The 22,291-nt window shown below is 42.6% G+C and overlaps 1 protein-coding gene across 2 annotated transcripts in view; it reads left to right on the top strand.

The window, feature by feature from the left end:
• USP39 (ubiquitin specific peptidase 39) overlaps window positions 1–22,291 on the top strand; it is an 882,613-nt gene that overhangs the window by 704,525 nt on the left and 155,797 nt on the right. For both annotated transcript variants that reach the window (XM_044084285.1, XR_006366329.1), the window contains exon 12: window positions 3,841–3,927. In XM_044084285.1, coding sequence (XP_043940220.1) covers window positions 3,841–3,927 — 87 coding nt within the window. The remainder of the gene's footprint in view (window positions 1–3,840; window positions 3,928–22,291) is intronic.

Below are 22,291 nucleotides of genomic sequence, written 5' to 3'. Positions count from 1 at the left end.
ACAGTGCCCAATTTACCTCAGATTTTACAATACTTAACTGAGATGCTTCACAAGTTCCTGTCTTTTTCCTCAATAAAAATTCACACCTCAGCCATTTCAGCTCAATATAACTCAGAATCTCCCCTCTTCTCTCATCCACTGCTCAAGCAGTTCCTCAGAGGGGCCAAAAATTTAAGACCGCCCAGGAGAGCTCCAACTCCAGCCTGGGACCTTAACTTTGTATTGAAGAAACTCACCTTCGGAAAACAGATTTTCTTTTAGCAATCACTTCAGCAAGAAGGGTATCTGAATTACAGGCCCTTATGGCAGTGGAGCCTTTCATCATTTTTCATGTGGACAGGGTGCCCCTCAGAACCAATCCCTCTTTCATGCCAAAGGTGGTATCCAGTGTGGCCCTTAATCAGTCCATTCATTTGCCAACCTTCTTTCCTAATCCACAGAACAAAGGGGAACGGATACTGCACTCCTTAGATGTGCACGGACAACTTAGATTCTACTTGGACAGGACTAAACCTCAAAGGAAATCTGAACAACTGCTTGTGACATTTGCTGCAGGGACAGAGGGGAAGGCTATTTCAAAGCCAAACCATCTCCAAATGGATAGGCCATTGCATTCCTTTCTGCTATAAGCACCATGGAAAACCTATCTCACAGGCGGTCAGATCCCACTCAACCAGGGCTGCATCTACTTCTACAGCCTTTCTCAGAGGCGTACCTACCAGGGACATCTTAGGAGCTGCTACCTGGAGTTCTGTACATACTTTCTCCAAGCATTACCATTTGCCAATTTTCTCTAAATCCACAGCTGGCTTTGCCACTGCAGTCTTGCAGGGCCGTATAGCTGGTCCTAATGCTATCTAAATTCCTCCTCCCATCCTTAGCTTTGGGAATCTACCCAGATGTGATGACTGCAACAGTGAAACACGAAGAACATAGTACAGTTGTGTACACTTACCTTAAATGTAGATGTTCAAGTGTATTCACTGTTGCAGTCCAGGTTACTCTCCCTCCAGCCCCCTGACTTCTTTTGGCTATGCCTCTTCTCTCCTTTACAGTGCTTAAATGCTTTTTGGTGTATTTGCTTTTTTGTTGGAGGTATAACCTTGTGTATTTATATATTTAATTGCTTCCCATTAGGGGGGTACCTGACATCTGGGGCAAGAAAAACTGATATAATGACGTTGGCTGCATGTTTTATACCCCTGACGACCTGACGTCACGGAAGAGGAGACCGCAACCGACATAGGACTCAAGACTTTGTTAATCAGGCCGACTGAGGGCTACTGCAAGCAGATAACCCAAATGTGATGACTGCAACAGTGAATACACTCAAACATCTACATTTATGGTAAGTGTACACAACTGTACTTTTCTTATGGCCTTGTCAGCACTGCATAAATGGACTGTTTGACTAACCTTTGGAAATACAGGGTTGTTGTACCCAGCTGATGTCCATAACCATTAAGGTTTCTGCAAAATATCCCAACTAACAAACTAAAACAATAAGCAACAAGGTCACACAGACAAACCACTCAGTAAAAACAAAGAAAAATCTAGCCAAGCTAGACTTAAAATCTAAGGTGCTATTTTCATGTAGGGGAGCAAAAAAGAGGAGGAGCTGCTCTCTTGTTATCCAGATTCTGCCACCTTTCTATTGAAGAGTTTGTTAATGACATAGTTAGATGCTGTTTGGAATGTAATGCTTTTTGGAAGGGGTACAGTTACTCCGCTGTGGAACCTTTTTTCTGTATTTTCCTTTTAAGAAGGCACTCTGTGGGAGACTGGAATATGGTTACTGGAAGAGGGAATGTGCAGAATACCCAATATTACATTGTATGTCTACAATGGGGTCACTGTGTTGAATTAGTATGTTAATTTTGGTTTACTATTAAAATATGGAAAGCACTTGCATCGCAGATGAGAAGGTCGAAATTGTCAAGTCCAAAAATTCATATATTTCTTGTAAAAATTGTCTTACCAATGTAAAGGCAACAATAAGAGTGTGTTCGCCTTTAAGAGCACATTGGATGTGAACGTGATAACGTCATAATTCGAGTACTGTGTATATGTAGGTCTGTAATCCGAGTGTAGCATCTGGTGTATTTTATCAGCACCATAAAGGACTTGCATGTTATGGCAAATGGGTAGCAGCAATCTGTGTGGAAAACATGCACAGTAAGTAGTTCATAAGATGGTAATGTGCTAAGAGTTGTACTTTATGTATTCAAATACATTGTCAAAGCAGGCATATTGTTTTCAGGTATTGCTGTCTATGATGAGCCGAAGTGAGTCAGATGAAACAGTACCCGGTAAAGTTGGTGCAGTATATGACACAGAAATAAAAAAAAAAAAAAAAAAAAAGTTATGCATAGATGGCTATCAGTATTACATGGAAAAGTGTACTGAGGCAAGAACATACTGGCATTGTGTTAGGAAAATGAGACAGTTGCAAGGGCCATTGCATTAGTGAATGTGTAGCAGATGGGAAGAAAGTAATTAAAAGTACAGGTCATTTTCATGGTCCCGATACTGGTAAATGTGAAGGGTGTAAGGTTCGAAATGCAATAAAGAGACTACAACAATTGGTAAGGCCACAGAAATACTTTACTAAGAGTATTACCGGCCTCAAACAGATGCCATACGCAAACCGTCTCAAAAAACTCCAACTCTACTCCATCACATATCGCCTGCTCAGAGGCAATTTCTGCCTAACATACAAAGCTATGTCAAACCCAGAGCTGTTGGACATGCTACACTTAAAGAAGTCCCAATCTCTCTGAACCACAAGCTCCAGGGACATAAACCTGGTCACCACATTAAACAGAACATGCTGGAGGGATAGATTTCTGTCCCAGAGACTTCCCATACTCTGGAACAAACTACCCAGTCATGTCAAACAAACTCCTCATTGGCCCTCTGTAAGAAAAATCTTGACGACTGGATGGGAAATAAAAGATTCACCCTGGGGATCACCTCTGCGGCACTGCTTGACAGGGGCACAGGAAAATAATTTTCTTGGGTGGCGAGGGAACCTTTTTGGCTAGGCTTATATAGGCCCCAGGGCTGATAGCCTAGTACTTACCTATGAACTGGTCCCTGAACTCTTTGCTAGTAAGAAGCTGTTCCCTTGCGCGAGGGGAAGCCTTTCTATGACATTTTGTATCTCATATTTTAACAGTACAACTTTGGATGATTGTACAGGAGCTACATTTGTCTTCACTGAATACTTTCTCAAGAGAGTTGTAAGCTGGATGTTAGCCAGGCGTAAGTCATCCCTTGGGGCCACAGCTGGCAGAAGTATGCTGGTATGAGGGAAACCTGCCAAAAATGTCCTTGGGACTCTGTTCTGCAGTTAATAAGGATAGAGCTTCTCATATCAGATACAAACATTGTTTACTTACCATAATGACAGAGTTAAATGAACATGTCTGTCCTTGTTAATTTACCAACATTTCTTACCCTTACTTTGCCTGACTTATTCTTGAAGCTTGTGATTACCTTTGTCTGCCTTGGTTGGGCATACCAGAAGTCTGGAGGAGAATGTCTCCAGGCAGAGTGCTATGGGTAAGGAGGAAGGTTTTAGTAGCCTGGAAATGTTTCACATACTGAGCTGTCAAAAAATTATATTAGCTGAGCTACTTGTACAGTCATGCAGTTAACGAGGATGATCTGCTCATCAAGTTCTGCCATTATAGCAAGTACTTAACATTTGTGTATGTATGTGTAGTATTGTGAACTGTCTGACTGCCCTTCATGGTGGTAACATTATAAATCAGGATTTTGTTTGAAAAACTGTGAAACCATCACTGATAATTTGTATGGTCTATTGCTTCTTTACAGGGAACAGGGAAATGGTATGAACTACAGGATCTTCAGGTTACAGACATTCTACCACAGATGATCACATTGTCAGAAGCATACATTCAGGTAAGGAAGTTAGCTTGTCTTACGCACATTTAGAAAAGGGGTTGACCATGAAAAGAGAAATGCATTTATTCACCAAAGTCGCAGTATTTGTTTATGTCCTTGATGTCACAGAGCAGGCTGTGAAACAAGAGGGAGATGTGTACTTTAAAGTGTTACTTGGAGGATGTTGAAGACCACATGGAAGAATACGAGAGCTGCAAAAAATATATGCATACCATAAAGAACTAGCCAGTCTTAAACGTTAAACTGACAGCTGAAAATAGGAAAGTGTAAAAGCACCTCAGCACATAAAGTGTTAGGAAAAAATGTATAGCACTTAAGTTAGCCATGACAGGAAGCTTGCTATTGCCTTACAAGTGACGTAATCAGATGATAGACTGAATTGTGAAAATAGTTTAAGTGAATATGTTTAGCAATGTGGGAAAACAAAATTTTATTTAAGAAAGATTTGCAGGATGTGTGGTGAAACAGGAGTGCAAGGAAGTCAGAGCACAAAGTTAAGGTTTTTGCATTTCCACTGGAGCTGGTTATCCTTTCCAAGACCAAGGCTACATGTTAAACAGTAGTACAGAGGTATGCTACATCCAGATGACCAGTCACCATGGCCATACTCTGCAAACATAGGTGCCAAGAAATTGCCTTTAGAAAATGCACTTTAGAATAGCTGGACTTTTGTCAGTTTTTTCAATCTACTTATCTTGATGTTGGAACCTCCTGTCTTAGGGGACCGCAGTTGCCTCTCAAGTAAGCTTGTCTACTGTTATTGGCATGGTCCTGCTTCTTTATAATGTATGCAGGTGTGTTGTGATAGAAAGGCAAGCCTGGCCCAGAATGCCAAGAGGTGTCCTTCCTTACTAGTGCAGTTTTCTAAACTGATGTGGTTATCTCAGCAATTAATCTGAAAGTCTGACTTGGGTGCCAAAACCAAAACCATACATAGAGCCATACGTCTGACATACAACCTAAACGTGTGGACGTAGGAGCATAAAACTATATCACCACCAGTCCGAACACAGGTCCTGCACCTGTCGGTCTTTTCTAGGTGTGGTCGTTGGTATCATTAGCCCTCATTAGTTCCAAACTGCCCTGTTTGGGGAATCTTCCTTGACTTTCTAGTATTGCTGTTTGGTACTCTATTAGATGTCAGCTAGGAGGGGAAAGTGTGATTGTGGTCAGCAGATTCCCTGCAAGGATCTCCACTCCCAGTGCCTCTTTGTTAAGTGAAGAGCTCGGTTATAAGAATTGTTCAGTTTGCAAGTCCTTCATACCAAAACCTTAAGGATGTGACTTTCTTCTCTTAATACATACCTGGAAACTCAGCAGCTTAAGCTTTTTGCCCAGGCTAAGGTAGCGTACCCTTCCACCACTGATGTCCTGCCTATACTGAAGAATAAGTTTGAGGCCTAGGACTGATATTGTGCTTGCCCAGTCAGACTCGGACATATCTGCTGTGGTCTTGGAACCCACAGTATACCTAATGTCTTCTCGCATGCCCGCCACTGAGATCCTGCTGAAAGTGAGTATTGCATCTTGAGGTTTGCAATCGCAACAAACAGCTTCCTCTCTCTTGTACTTGGAATCCTTGTCCTCATGCATGGAAAACTGAAGCCATGGCCTTTCATTGGAAAGAGAGGTTCCTGTAAGCCTTCCCTCCATTTCATATGCTCCCAGAGATTTTGAGACAAACCAAAATTATACTAGTGACTCCCTTTTGGCCAAGACAGTATTAGTTCCCCCTTCTGTACCACCTAGCCAGGGGACATCACCGCAAGCTACCCGACAAAGTGGACTTGCTCACACAACAGAACGTCTGTCTTCAATGTTGTGGCTGATAGGATTCCGACCCCTTTTAGACATCAGTTTTTTGAGGATGTGTGTCTACTTGGAAATCTTACATAGCTTAATGGAAAAGATTATCTGTTTGATGTCATGCTCGTAAACAGGACCCTGTACACCTGGATGCTCTCATTAACCTGTCTTATTTGTGTGAGCTCTTAAAAGCTGGCTTAACATACTCCTCAATCAGGGCACACATCTCTGCCATTTCTGCTTACCTACCTCTTGACAGTCCTCTTTACGTCCAGACTGGATGTAAAACAGTTTCTGAAGTGTGTATTTCACCTAAATCGTCCTAGGAAAGTTATTCTGCCTTCCTGGGACATTAACTTTATTCTGGAAAAACTTACTGTTCCTTCTTTTGAGCCAGCAGCTGAGCCAAGTGTCTGTCAGGTTCTGTACTTAAAAAAAAACTATACTTCTAATTGCCTTTACCTTGGCTAGACAAGTTTCTTAACTACAGACCCTAATAGCATCCCCTCCTTTCCTTGTCTTCCATAAAGACAGTGTGTCTTGGAGAATCAGTCCCTTTGTTTGCCTAAGGTAGTAAATGAGCTATCCCTAAATCAGGCCATCAGTCTCCCTACTTTCTTTGCTAACCCACAGGGAGAGAGAATCTTGTACTCTCTAGATGTACGTAGCTCAGATTCTGTTTAGACAAGACAAAGGTGAGTCTGCAGGAAGGACAAGTTGTTTGTCTCCTTCCAGGAAACAAAGCTTGATAGCCCAGTTTAAAGACAAATTATTGCTAACTGGATTTCTAATCTGTACCATAGCAAGTTTTTGCCTTCACCAGCAAAGGCTTCAGGAGGTGAACTCAAGAGCTGTCATAGAAGCAGCTACTTGGTCCTTGTTGCACTTTTATCAAGAATTACAGAGTAGACACTTTTTCCAAATCCAGAGTTGACTTCGCTAGGTCCTGTCTGTACTGCTTGACAGCTTTCCTATTTTTCATCCAACAAACCTTTACATCTCTCGAGCTTTGATAATAATCTGTCAGTTTGGAATACTGCAACAGTGATCTAAGGAAAGAGACGATACAGGTGTATAAGAACTTATAAAGATAGATGTCCTACTAATCACTGTTGCTGTATTTATTTGCACTATGCCATCCCCATATCTATAGATTTGTTTACCCCTTTCAGGGCTGAGGGGGAGCCATTTTCTACCTTCTCCTGTCTTTGCTGACTTATTAATCTTCTTTCCTCAGGTGTCCACATACTTCCTGGTTTGGAGATGGTCTTAGGCTTTACTGTAATGCGTTCACTTATGTACCCTTGTGCCCACAAGCTTTTGTCATGTGTCGGACATACAGCTCTAGGAAAGGTTTTGGCTTTGGTACCCCAGGCCGACGTCCAAGTAATTTGGTGAAGTAATTCCATCAGGTTGGAATACTGCAACAGTGATGGTCAGTAGGACATCTACTGTTAAGGTAAGTTATTACACAGCTGTACTTTGTGTACACAGCAAACCCAAAATGGTCAGTATTTTGGAGCACTTACCTGGAAGTGAATGTGGTTCTGCGGTTGGGAAAATTCTTCCTTTTTCTTGTGAAATGCATTTTTCTCTCTGTCTCTTCCCTTCAAAACCCAATTTTAGTCAAAATAGGTAATTGGGGTGGAACACATTCAGACACAATGGCCTTTAGTTATATGGAAGCATCCTTTAATTTTATGGAGGCATATTTAGTCACTTCTAGATCAAAGGTAGTTTAGTACCAGCAGTTGTCTCATCAGGTCTCTGAATTTTGGGTCCCCGTATATCTGGGATTAACTTAAGAGCATGTGGCAGAAGTGCACTGCTACCTTTAGTCATGACCAGTACTGCTCACACCTGCTTGAGCTTCACAGAGTATGACTGATGGAAATAGTCAAGACCACTGGCTTCCCAGGATTTCCCCCTCTTCACCATCAGCTTAGTGCCTTGTAATATCATTTAGCCACAGTAACTATGTTTTATCTGTCACATGTATGCACACACTGATTTCCAGAAGGGGTAATAACTGTTCAGTGGGACACCACAACTCCTTCCTACTTCAGTGGTACTGTCAGCTGTACTAGTCTGGCCCTCCAAAGTCACATTTACTGAACACTCTTAAAATAAGCCAAGCGTATTACATTCGTTTTTTATTTATCTTATTTAAAATGTGTTTACCCGGGTAGAGAAATGATCACAGGGGACCACTTGCAGGCTTAGTCCAGGAATACAAAAAAGTCAGTTTTATGGTAGTTGTAACAAAAAGTCTATTTTCAAGGGTTGGGTAGTAGCCAGATGTCCTTCCATATCACTGTTGAAGTATCCTTTACATGAGGGATTCCCTGCCAAAGGCAGCCCAACGTCTGGCCAGAAAGCCAAATCATTAGATGTCGTATGGTCACACACATACTCCGTGCTGAATGCGTAGAGCATAAAAGTGACGTATGGATGTACATATCTCAGAACATTTTTGCTGCTAGTCCGAATGCCATATTTGATTTTAGGTCTGAACACTCCTTCTGTGCTGGTTACTGAGCCATGTTTCAGATAAACCCCCCACTGGGGTTTCTTATCTGTTTTTACTTTTATTTTTGTATGTTTACATGTCATCCATAAAGGGAAAATGTCAGTGTGGGAGGCAGATTCTCCATAAAGATAGCCACAACCAGTGTCATTTCTGTTTGGGTGCTCCCCATGACCATACTCTGTATTTTATCTGTTAAGCATTTGTCCACCAGAGTCTATATAGTCGTCTCTCCTCCTTGTTGATTCATTTGCAGAACCCACGTCTTAAATTGTTGGTGCAAGATGCTATGGTGGAATCTTCCTGTCCTGAAGGGCAGCTACCTGCCAAGAAAAAGGCCAAAAGAAACTCAGGACTGATTTGGCTGCTCTCCCGCCTCCCCTGACATCTCTTTCAAGGCTGGTGAAAGACCAGGGAATTGCCTTGTCTCATATTCCTCTACCTTGACCCTTTTTGGAGGCCAGCATGCATCCAACTTCTCACACATCCTCATAGGGTCTGCAAATGTCCCCTCCAGATGTTGAGGGGGAACCCTGGCTTATTATTTCAGAAGGATTGAGGGAGTTACTGTAAATCCTAATTTGGGAGGAGATTCCAATTACATTTGTTGAGTGTAGGTAAGGGTCCAAACCTCCTAGGGTTTTTAGGACAGCTGTCCCTCAAAAGAAAAAAACAAACAAAAAAAAAAACTAGCACATCTCCCTTGTTGCTAACGATCCCCAGCATGAATGGCAGGATTTTACCAAGGGGTTGTTTAATGCCTTCATGGCCTTAAAAGCTTCCCCAAGGCGTTTCTTTGCCTGCTCCTGCTTTGTCATCTGCTCTCCTTTAGAGGCCCAGAGAGCAGGAATCCTCTGAAGAGGATTTGGATTCGGATTCTGGTGAAGCATCTTTGGCATATTCCTCTCAGATCCCTTCTCCTTTGGATTATGGATGTGAGGAGGAAGATTCTCTCCTGGAAGAACTCTCCTTTGGGGACACTATTTATTTTTATTTTACTGTATTTATTTAACATTTGTGTACTGGGAAAGTCTGACTGGGAGAGAGCCCATTTTCAGTGGAGGCCCGGGGAGAAATGCTCCAGATGCATGTCTTTGGAATGTGGGAGGAAACAGGAGCACCCGGAAGAAACCCTCACGAACGTAGGGAGGGCATGCAAACTCCACAGAGATCGTACCCCAGCCAAGAATCGAACCGGAGAACCTCTTGCTGTGAGATAACAAAGCTAACTGCTTTACCACTGTACCGCCCATGGTGGAATATTTCAAATGGCACTGTTTTCAGGTTTCTGATATTTAGAGGAGGCATAATGAACTCCTTCAGCTGGGGTCTCCTAAGCCCTCTGCTGTACTTCCAGTCTTGGCTGCCCATCTACATACCTTTATAGTAGCTTTGATGGCCCTTGATTTTCAACCTCCAGCCCCTAAAGAAATCTGACAGATTTTACATAGGTTTCTGTACAAATGTCTTCCTGCATTCATGTTGTTTATTTGCTGTACAAATGTCCTCCTGATGATCCTTCTGTAGTGTCTGTCTCATCTGACAAACCTAAACTTTTGTCTTTCAGTAAACTACTTCCTTTAGACAAGGATAGTAGAGCTGTGGAACATTTAGGCAAAAAGGTATATACTGCTGCCACCCTGGCTTTGTGGGCTATCAATTTCCAGATCAGTTTCTGGAACTTTCTTTCTCAATCTTCACAGGCAATCTCTGACTTTCCTGATTCAGAAGGGTAAGGTCTTTGCTCTTTCTCTTCTGGGTTCTACCTCTCAAGAGACTTGCAACTCTAAATGTAGTTGTGATACAGCTGATGCCTCATCTAGGACTGCTGCCTTTGGTTCTGTTTTGGGATGTTATTATTGGCTTTGTGTCTATCCCTTATCTGATAATTTTAAGGTTAAGTTGTTGGATGCTCCTCTTGATAATAAGAACATTTTGGTTATGCTGCTGCTGAGCTTTCTAATTCCCTCCAGGGTAAAGGCAATTGAAACATATTTATGTGTCTTCTATCCTAAGTTCCAGAAGAATTATCCCTTCAAATCTGCTTTTGTATGCAGACCGCCTCACCCTCCTCTTAAAGGTAAGGATGTACCTCCTGCTTAAGTCTACTCTGACTCCTACTTGTCAGAAACCTCCTTTTCAAGACAAGCCAGGTTCTGTCTGAGTTTGCTTCCCCTTTCCTTGGGTCAGGTTCCCTTATCCTTTCATCTTTCCCTGTCTTTTCCCAGCTGGTTAAGGGTCACCCAAGACTGTTAGGTTCTGTCCATCATCCACCAGGGATAGTTCATGGTGTGGAAATCCCTTTCTCCTTTTCTGGGCATCCCTCAACCTCCTCAAGAACAGCTTCCTTTTTTCCAGAATTGCATCAGTGCCTTATTCCAGGATGTTTCTGGTGCCCAGGAAGGAAGGCACCTGGAGAACCATTCTGGATCTTTATCAACTCAACACCTTTCTGAAGATCCCTTCCTTTCAGATGTTGTCCCTTCAAATCCTGTTCCTTCTTCCCTAGGCTTTCTTAGGCATCCTTGAAGTCCAGGGATACTATCTTCATATCCCATTCCATCCCCTTTTCAGGACGTTTTTACATTTCTCTACCTCTTCCTTGCATTTTCAGTTCTTTGCTTTGCCCTTTGGCCTTTCTACTTACCAAAGGGTATTCATCAAATGCTTCGCTCTTATTATTGTGTTTTGCAGGGTGAGAAGATTTCATATCTTTCCTTACCTGAACAACCTGCTCATTCAGGCTTCATTCCCCCAAGGTCTTGCTTCAGCATCTCCAGTTTGGTTTGTCTCTTACAAAGCCTAGGGTTTACCATAAACTTTAAGAAACCAGTCCTGGCTCCTTCTCAGGATCATGTTTTTCTCTGTTGCAAGATCCAGACCATGTTCTTCGTGTTTCACTGTTGCAGTCATTACATTTGGGTAATCCTGCTGGCAAGTTGCCCTCAGCCGGCCTGAATTCCAAAATCTTGGGTCCTGCGTCGGCCCCTTCCCTGACGTCAGGTCGTCAGGGGTATAAAAGAAGCAGCCAACGCCATTTTCTCTGGTCTTTCTTGCTGTGCAGTGCCCGAAGCCGAAGCAGTTCGCAAGTGCCGGTCGGCCGACTCCTGAGATTTTCAAGTTTGAATTTCAGATCCAAAGTCTTCTATAAAGCTAAGTATCCCGTTGGGGAAACTTTTTTCTTGCTCCAGAACCGATGTCAGAAAAAGTTAATTGCATTTCTTGTGGGAAGCAAATACCTCATAAGGACTTTCATTCTTACTGTATTCCTTGCCTAGGCCCTGATCATAATTTTCTGGGTTGTCGGTTTTGTGCTAGATTTAACCAACGCATTATTAAGCGTCGGTATGATTTTGCTTTAAACTACTTTGGACGTAGATTTAATTATCCAGAAATGTTGTCGGAAAGCCATCCGACTACCGGAGTTCACAAAAAACGAAAAGAAATAGAAAGACAGCCGAGGCCCAAAACCGACGACAAAGATTCCCCTAAGCCAGTTGCCGGTTCGCTGGTTCTCAGTGAGGTGCTTTTGCAGCCCCTGACGACCGCTACTTTAGAGTCGCAGGCCGCTACCGACTCCCACGTGGAGTCGGCCATGCCGCTGGAAACTCAAAGTATTGAAGCCTCGGACGCTAATCCTTCAGATGGGTCCAGAGCCGCTGAGCAGGCACCGGCTTCTGAGAGTGTATTCCGACCCAAACACCTATGCATTAAACCGACTTCAAAGGCAAAGACTAAAGCACCTTCAAAAGCAAAGAAGCAACCTCAAGAGCCACGTGGACTTGCCTCCATGCCCAAAAAACAGATGCTCAAAATGGCCGAAGACTTGATTACCTTGATCAGAGGTTCCCATCCCCCTCCTGATAAGAGGCCTAGGCAAGAGACTGACTATGAATCTTCAGATCAGGTTTCCATTTCTTCTGATTCCTCTTCTGATCAGGAATATTCTTTTCCCTCCTATGAGGATTCTGATGCTGAAGAATCCATACCTTCAGCTTCTCCTCCTGAGGATTATTCTTTTGGGGAAACCTTGCATACCATAAGGGAGCATTTCCACTGGGAGAGCCAAGATTTTTCAGAGTCTAAAAAGAGGCTCAGGGATTTCCTGTTACTACCTCAGCACAAGCCACTAGCCATCCCCCCTGTGTTAGACATTGTAGATGATGTGTTTTCGGAGTCAAGCCTTACCCCTGACTCCTTACCTCCAGCTCCTGTTAAGCCTGACAGATATTACAGGGTTCCTGACTCACATAAATTCCTTTTTAAAAACCCTGCTGCAGACCCAGAAACTATTTCTCAGGGTCCCAAGGGTGTTGAGGCTTCGCTGCAAAAAACTCTACCCCTTCTGATAGGGATTCTAGGGCACTGGATAGATGGGGAAAAAAGGTTTACACATCTGCTACCTTGGCTATAAGGGCATTAAACTGTCAATTTCATATGCTCAAATATCAGCAACATGTCATGGCATTGCTTAAATAGAAAATGTTGTTAAATTCTGAATGTGCAGAAAACAAGGAAATACAGGCTATATTGCATGCAGCTGAACAAGTTGGAAAGCATACTTTGCAATGTGGTCTTGATTCTTTAGAGGCCTCCTGCAGGGGCCGCAGTTACTGGTTCTGTAATTAGAAGACATGCTTGGTTAAAGGAACAAAATCTGCCTGATCATGTTAAAGTTAAATTATTAGATGCACCTTTACAGCATGATTCTTTGTTTGGTGTTAAGGCAGAAGAGGTGTTAAAGAAAATGGAGGACAAGGCCAAATCTATGCAAACGGTCAAAGATTTCCTACAAGTACAGCCACCTAGGTTTAGTAGACACTGGCCAACAAAGAATTGGTCCTTTCCAGTGTCAGACAGACCTCAAAGGGGTAGACCCAGACGCCCTAGAGGCAGACCCCAGGCTCAAGGTTCATACACGTCAAGGCAGTGGGGTGCTTCTACCTCCAAAAGTGGAGAAGACAAATCACAGCCTTACAGGAAACAGTCCCAGTGACTTCCCCCCCTGCCTGCACCAAGCACTTATTTCCTGGCAGCACCCTTAGGGGGAAAATTAGCACTTTTTTCTCAAAATTGGCACATTATAACCCAGGATAAGTGGATTCTAAATATCGTGTCATAAGGCTACAAGTTCCATTTCCATACCCTGCCAAAGACAAACGGCTGGCCAGAGCTGCCAAAAAATCAATGGGCAGAGGCACAAAAACAAGTCTCAACCCTCATGGACATGAGGGCCATTCAACAAGTGCCAGAGCAAGAGCAGGGACAAGGATTTTACTCGACTGTTCTTGGTACCCAGAAAGGACAAGGCCGGGAGGCCAATACTGGACCTATCGATTCTGAATACATTCCTGGATATACCAAAATTCAAAATGTTGACTTTGCAGCAGCTACTGCCCATGCTGGGCAAGAATGCTTGGCTTGTAACTTTAGACCTAAAAGAGGCATACCTGCATGTCCCAATCAGACAAATATGCAGAAGATACCTCAGATTCAAGGCTGGCTCAATGCATTACCAATTTTCTGCACTGCCCTTTGGCTTATTTACTGCGCCCAGGGTCTTTACAAAGTGCCTGGCACCAGTAATTGCATTCTGCAGACAAAGAGGAATACAAGTATATCCTTACTTGGACAACTGTCTAATTCAGGCCGAGAACAAGGACATTCTTCTACAGCATCTGGCGTTTGTGAAAAAACTTCTAACATGCCTAGGGTACACAGTCAACGAAAAGAAATCAAAACTAGTACCCTCTCAAGAGATAATATTCCTGGGTGCAAGCTTTAATACAACTGCCCAGATGGCTTATCTCATGCCAGATAAACAAAGACAACTGACTACATATTTCAAAATGCTAGCAACAAAGGCCCAGTTATCTGCAAGAAAAATTCTGCAGGCTTTGGGTTTCATGGCATCCTGCATCCTACTAATTCCATATGCAAGACTGCATATGAGAAAACTTCAATGGTACCTAAAAAGTGTTTGGACTCAACATTGCCACAGCCTGGAAACTATAACTTTCATTCCCTGCCTGCAACAGGAGTTTCGATGGTGGGCAAAGGCTTGTCACCAAAGCAAGGGACAGCCGTTCACATTGCCCCCAGCAAGGCAGACACTAACAACGGATGCGTCCGATTATGCCTGGGGAGCCCACGTGGCAGGAAGATTCATTCAGGGAACATGGACCTCAAATCAAATGCATCTACATATCAATCAAAAAGAGATGCTAGCTGTTCAAAATGCCCTGACAGCCTTCAAGGACCTACTTCAAAAAGGACAACTACTGATAAAGACAGACAACACCACGGTCATGTGGTATATAAACAAGCAGGGGGGCACACATTCTTACCCCCTTTGCAGACTAGCCATGACTTTGTGGGACACAGCACTGACTTACCAAGTACATCTGCAGGCACAATTCCTGCCAGGAAGGAAAAATACTCTGGCAGACAAACTAAGCAGAAACCTCATGGATCCCCACGAGTGGCAGCTGGATCCACAAGTCTTCAGCATGATAACAAGGAAATGGGGATGCCCGGACATAGATCTATTTGCCTCCCCTCACAACTACCAACTACAGACATTCTGCACAAGGATTTATCACAGAAAAGTGTGGAAAGTGGACGCCCTATCCTTCAGCTGGAAAAACCTATCAGTGTATGCCTTTCCTCCTCTGCCTCTCCTCCCCAAGGTACTCTTAAAGGTCAGACAGGAGAAGCCAAAGATGATACTGATTGCACCAGACTGGCCTTGCCAGCACTGATACCCAATATTAAGGAGCTTGTCTCAATGCCCAGCTTGGACCCTACCTCAAGTACCGCATCTACTGTCCCAGCAAAACAATTGGATCCTGCACAGCCAGCTCAGGACTTTAAACCTGGCAGCATGGCGGATAATATAGTCATACAAAACGCATCTCTCAGCAAAGCTATGATGGATGTCATTTTGGAAGCCAGAAGGCCTAGTCCTAGAAAATGTTATGCTGGAAAATGGAAGAGATTCTGTGCTTGGAACCAGGCACAAGGAACAGATACAGCTGTGCCAAGTATTCCTCAGATTTTACAATACTTAACTCAGATGCTGGACAAAGGCCTATCTTTCTCATCTATTAAAATTCATGCCTCTGCCATTTCGGCTCATTACAATGCAGAGCCACCAATCTTTCTCATCCCTTTTTAAAACAGTACCTCAGAGGAGCCAAAAATTTTCGGCCTCCAAGGAGATCACCAATGCCTGCATGGGACCTCAACTATGTCTTGGAAAAACTCACCCTGCCTCCTTTTGAACCAGCTGCTACTGCTGATTTAAAGTTTTTATCTTGGAAAACAGCTCTGCTCCTAGCAATAACTTCTGCAAAATGAGTTTCAGAGCTACAGGCACTCATGGCTGTGGAACCTTTTATCATTTTGTATCCGGACAGGGTCTCCCTGAGGACAAACCCAACATTTATGCCTAAAGTGGTGTCCAGTGTGGCTCTTAACCAAACCATTCATCTGCCAACTTTTTATCCAAATCCACAGAACAAGGGAGAAAGAATTCTGCATTCTTTGGACATCCACACACAGCTTAGATTCTATTTGGACAGAACCAAAGTTTTCAGAAAAACAGAGCAATTACTAGTGGCATATGCTGCAGGATCACAAGGAAAGGCTATCTCAAAGCAGACTATTTCAAAATGGATAGGCCACTGCATTTGTTTCTGCTACTGATACCATGGCAAGCCAGTGCCTAAGGGCATTAGGCCACATTCCACCAGAGCTGCAGCCACTTCAGCAGCCTTTGTCAGAGGAGTACCAACCAAGGACATTTTAGAGGCAGCTACTTGGAGTTCAGTGCACACCTTTACAAAGCACTATCATCTGCCACTCTACTCTAAATCCAGGGCAGGCTTTGCCACTGCAGTTCTGCAGGGTCTCATAGCCGCACCTAATGCTGTTTAGCTCCAGCCTGCCAACCATAGCTTTGGGAATCTACCCAAATGTAATGACTGCAACAGTGAAACACGAAGAACATAGTACAGTTGTGTACACTTACCATAAATGTAGATGTTAGAGTGTATTCACTGTTGCAGTCCAGGTTACCCACCCGCTCAACCCCCTTTTCTTCTGATGGAACTTATCTTTCTTTCTCTGATTTATGCAACCTATGTGGTGTATTTGCTTGTAGATTAAGGTAAAGTTTATATTGGTGCATGCAATTTTATTTATAGATATAAATTTTGGCTACCCTTTCAGGGGGGCACCTGACATCTGGGGCAAGAAAATCTAGAGAAAATGGGGTCGGCTGCTTCTTTTATACCCCTGACGACCTGACGTCAGGGAAGGGGTGACAGCAGCCGACGCAGGACCCAAGACTTTGGAATTCAGGCTGGCTGAGGGCAACCTGCCAGCAGGATTACCCAAATGTAATGACTGCAACAGTGAATACACTCGAACATCTACATTTATGATAAGTGTACGCAACTGTACTATTCCTATGCCGGCATTCCTGCCTCCACCCAAGGCTCATTCTGTAATCACCTTTTTTCAGCTGCTTCTTCCTCTGGCTTCAGTCACTGCCAGGGATTTTCTAAGGGTTCTAGAATTCATGGCCTCCACCATTTCTGTGTTACATCTAGCCAGACTCCATATGAAGAAAACTACAATGGTTCCTAAAATCAATGTTGCTTTAACACTGTCGTCCACTGGATTTTCTAGTTCCTTTCCTGCCATGCTTCAGTGGTGGATTCATCAGCTTGCTCTCAACCCAGGACTTCCTTTTCAACCCCATGTCCCATCTCAGGAACTTTTTTTTGGATGTGTCAGATGGGGGTGGGGAGCTTTTTATGGTCCCCTCAAGGTCCAGGGTCTTTGGCCTCCTCATCAGTGATCAGACCACATCAACATAAAGAAGATGAGAGCTCTTCTTTTAGATCTTCAGACTTTTCATTCCTTCTTTCTTTCAGGGCCTTTCAAAATCTTCATAGATGACACCACAGTGATATGGTATATTAAGCAAGGGGGGAGACAGTGTCCTAACTTTTTTACAAACTTGCCCTTCAGGTTTGGGATCTAGCTGTCCAGTATCAAGTGACTCTTCAAGTGGTTACATTCCTTCAGAGCACAATATAGTGGCAGACTGTTTGAGCAGGTCCAGTACACAGGCTCACAAGTGGATGCTTCACAGAGATATGTTTCTGGACATTGTTCATCAGTGGGGTACTCCACATGTAGATAGTTTTCCTCCCCCTTGAACAGGCAGCTTCATCTTTTTTTTGTGCCAGAGTCCGTAGTCCTCTGGCTTAGGAGGTGGATCCCCTATCTTTTCCTTGGAAAGATATGTTTCTCTACGCCTTCCCTCTCCTTCCTCTGATTGCAAAGGTCCTGCTGAAGATCAAGCAAGACAGCATTGAATCCCCCTTCTTCTTCACCTAGCCAGGGACAGTCACCACAAGTTACCCCACAGGGTGGACCTTCACACATAAGACAGTGGGTCTCTGATATATCATCACTTGTCCACTCTTCAGCTGACACTGGGTGGTAAGAGTTTTGATCCCTTTTAGGCACCTTTTTCTGAGGACATGCTTAGGGTCCTACAGGAGGCCTGGAAACCCACTACCAAGAAGTTATATTTGTCCGCATTGAAGAGATTCTCTGTCTGGTGCCTTTCCTTTAACCAGGATCCATTTTCTGTGGGGATCCCTCTGGTTCTATCTTACTTGTGTGAATTGCTTCATGCTGGGTTAGCATATTCTTCTGTTAAAGCTCACCTTTCAGCTATTTCTGCTCATCTGCTATTGACTGCTCATCTTGCCTCTAGGTTTGAGGTCAAACAATTTCTTAAAGGTGTCCTTTATAATAGGCCTCCCAGGAAGCTATTCCACCCTCCTGGGTCCTTAATTTTATGCTTGAAATTTTGACTGAGACTCCTTTTGAACCTGCAGCTTCAGCTTCCTTGCAACTTTGTACTTGGAAGACTGTTCTTCTTTTGGGTCTTACTTCAACTCAAAAGAGTCTCTGAACTCCAGGCCCTTATGGCTGTTCCTCCTTTCTTGTTTTTTTTCATAGGGACAGTGCGTCTCTTCCTACTAATCCTCTTTTTATGCCAAAGATGGTTAATTAATGGTCTCTTTATCAGTTAATTTGCCGTCCATTTTCCTTCTCCAGAGTCTGCTGTTGAGGTTCTAGACACTTTGGATTTGCATAGACAACTGAGGTATTTGGATAAGACTACGGCTGTTTGCAAATCTGAATAACTTTTTGTTTCCTTTCATCACAGGTCTCTAGGTTTGTCTATTTTCTAAGCAAACCTGATCTTTCTGGATCTCGAAGTCCATTTCTTTTTATTATTCATTTTGTGGTAAATGTCTTTCTATCTCTGTAAAGGCTCAATTCTACCAGAGCTGTTGCTTTCTCTGGTGCTTTTTTCAAAGGATTGGATACCAGTTCCATCCTTGAGGCTGCTACTTGGATTTCTGTCCATACCTTCACAAAGCATTACTAGTCGGATGTTGATCCAGAGCAAGAGCTAGCTTCACCAGAGCTATAAAGCATTGCTTTGTAGAGTACTGCTCTGTGCCTTTTTTCCTCCCAAGTTTCCTCTTGAGCTTTTGTACTCTCTCTTATGTAAAGAATGCTGCAACAGTGGTATGGAAGGACATAGTACGGTTGTGTAAAATCTTACCATAACAGTAGGCGTCTTTCTCTTCACTGTTGCAGTATATCCTCCCTCCTCCCCCATCTGCTCTTTCTCTGCCCTATTCCTTCTGTCTTCCTGGCCTGGAAGTGTTTTTCTCTTTCTCCTTCTTGGATGCACATGTTCTTCCTAGTTCCTAGGAATATTTGTTCTTCCTGTGGCTTTTCATTTCTGAGGTATGCATGTCCTTATGTCACCTTTATGCCTTACACCTTGAGCGGGGAGCATATGTGTGATGTACAATATCTATATATTCCTAAGGCTTTGGTATACTGGCTGGACATTGGACTGCCCTTGGCAGGGAATACCTTGTGTTAAGAATACTGCAACAGTGAAGAGAAGGACATCCACTGTTATGGTAAGATTTTACCCAATTGTACTGTCTGCATAACTACCCCAATACATTTCAGTAACCAGCCACCAAAAGCTCACTTGAACAGTAAAACACTTGCTTGAATTATTCAAAGCACTCAAATGATTATATTTACAGAAAGCACACAGGCATGTACATTGAAATGGCTAAACTGACAGTTGTTTTCAGAAAAATACTGCTTATATGATTGTATACCTGTATTCGTGTATTGCCTAGGTCTAGTCTGTAAATGTACTGTGTAGTTACAGGCAAAATTATACAAACATGACCTATTATAATTGAGAATTAGACTCTTTTTTTCTTATAATTTGCGCAACAGTTCTCTCAAAAGTAATTTGGCACTAGACTGAGTTTTTCAGCTCACAAAAGGCAGTAATATAAAATGATGCCTAGTGCTTAGTAGCAAGGGCCGCAATACTTGTCAATAATCCAGAAGACTTGCCTGGAAATGAATTAGCATTGTTAGATAGCTATCACTGAATCCGTCTGTATTTCCCTTTATGCATGTGGCTTCTCTGTCATTTCATACTAGGTCAAATTTTCAAATGTGTGCTCTGAGATTACCAAACCCAGTTACTTGTATTTTATCTAAGCTGAATTGCTTTTGTGATGAGAAGTAACAGCTTCAGACTGTTGTGCGTGTTTGAAAGCAGTTTCTTCCTCAGCAGTTTTGCTACATCTCTACTAAAAATAGTTATATGTACCTTGGTTTTATAGAGATTCTTCACATCCTGTACTCTCGACATAGGCCATCTTTTGTACTTATTTCCTTAGACTTCTGAAGAGATTAACTAAACAACCATAGTGCCTGGCTGCTGGAGACATCAGTTTGAGATTGTTGATTGCAGCCATTTGAAATTGGTTACAGTGAACTGAAGGCCCAGTGATATCCTTCTGTTTCTTAGCAAATTCATATAGCAGATCAAACGGCATGTTTTGGATAGCCTGGAATTTCTTACTCCTCCATTATATACACAGTCCTTCCCACACTCTACAAAGCCAGTAAGTCAGTGTACAGTTGGTGGCATATTTTACATGGGTTGATGAATATACTAATTGTACCATAAAGCTCACTGGTAACAAGATCGTGTAGGTTGCCTTTGGGGATGAGGAGCAGTTCCATGATATCATTTTCTTCACTCATTGTCCCTGCCTGCTCTGTGTATGAAGGCTCCCTTTCTCAGTTTGAAAAGCTGTGTTGAAAATACTTACCAGTGGCTTGTCAGTGATGTGATTACTACCTAAGTCAGTTAACTTGTGGTTTGGCAAAGTCTTTACCTTTTCACAGAAGCTTCTCAGCACTGCTTTTGCAGTGTGTAGTTTTGTAGTTATTGGTACTAAGGTTAATAACTGTATCTAGTGTAGAAAACAAAGTTTACACAAAGATTTCCAGTTATCCCCAGTCTGCTTATTTTAATCAGTGTATCATATAGTGTAGGGTGAAGTAGTTAGAAAAGTACATTCCTTGCCCAGAAAATGCCAGCCAGGGCCTTTTCTTCATATTTAAGTGCCATTGTCTTTCACCTGTCATTACATAATTGATTGACCCTGTCTGGACAAAGAATCGCATTTTGGTGGCAGTGACCCAGAGCCATAGCTAGGTGTCCTGATGCCCATTGCAGTTCACACGCGCCCCTCTCATCTAAGTTGAGGAACAAAAAATGTAACAAGCCACTTCCTAGAGTTAAATACAACTCGCAAAACACTGAAGTGTGCTAGCCCTCACCAAAAAATGCATTATTGGCATTCATTTCTGAAAGCTGGTGCTACACTACTGCCTTATCAGCATTTTCCAGTTGTGCCCCAGAACACCTTGTGCCAAGGGAGGCTTTCCTTTTGCTCTACCTTACCTATGCCTCTCTGGTGACCCTCTCTTAATTGTAACAGCATGTATCATTGAAAGAGTGAGAAAGAAGGTAGGGGGAAGGGTTATGGTAAACAAAGACGTTGCATGACTTTGTTGGAGATACTGAATGTAGTTATTGTAGATGAGAGATAGATACACCAACTGAATGAAGAAGGGAAGGAAACCATGGTTAAGTAAAGCTTTATGACCAAGGTGAGGTAAATTCAAATCAATCCATTTTTAAAACTTTCTTTTCAGTAAGACTACATTTATATAGATTAGTTACAAAATGAAAATAAGGAATATAATATGCAAGAAATAATGCAAAACACTGAGGTGTAGATAAGATTTGTAAGGCAGAAAATAAAATAAAATGGGAGTTTGAAAAGTTAAATGAAGGAATGTCAAAATTATAGAAGCTTATGTAAGTATTGAGGAGGTTACAAAAATTTTACAGACAGTACAGTCAATGAGCACCAGGAAATGTAAACTTTGAATGAAAAACTAGTAAAAGTATTTTTATTAGCATTACAGATGTGGTGGAAAGAGATGAAAAACGGAACTATGAGCTTACCCAGGTGTTCATTTAGAATACTGAACAGAGGGTAAAGATATTAAGAACTGGAGTTAGCCAGCACAAATTACAAAGCAATAACTGTGGTGTTCCAAAGGGTAAAGATATTAAGAACTCGAGTTAGCCAGCACAAATTACAAAGCAATAACTGTGTTGTTCCCGTTAAGAATGAGATCAAATGAAATAGTGGGAAATGCATTGGAATCTGGCATTTTTGATGTGAGTTAAGGAAAACTGTATGAGTTTTTACTAATATATTAGAGAAAGAACATATGAAAATAATAAGGGGAGGTAGATTTATAGTAGCTGTGGGCAAATTTCTTGAACATACTGCATAACATGCAACAACTGGAATCCCCCAGAGAAACCTTAGTAAAGGACACAAGTCCTAAACTATATGTCCTACGTGGACCTGACTCAAAGGCCTGTCACTTTACTCAGTACCCTACAGCTGCTGAGAGGTGACCTGTTAGACGTACTGCACATCAGCAAGTCAGATGTCATCAGAAATTCTTGGGCTAGGGATCTAAACCTCTTCTGCAACATCAGCAGAATAGTTTGCA

Source organism: Protopterus annectens, chromosome 9.part0 (genome assembly GCF_019279795.1).
Source record: "Protopterus annectens isolate FY-2018-M chromosome 9.part0, PAN1.0, whole genome shotgun sequence".
NCBI classification, from domain to species: Eukaryota; Metazoa; Chordata; order Ceratodontiformes; family Protopteridae; genus Protopterus; species Protopterus annectens.
This window is presented reverse-complemented; position numbering and strand designations above follow the sequence as displayed.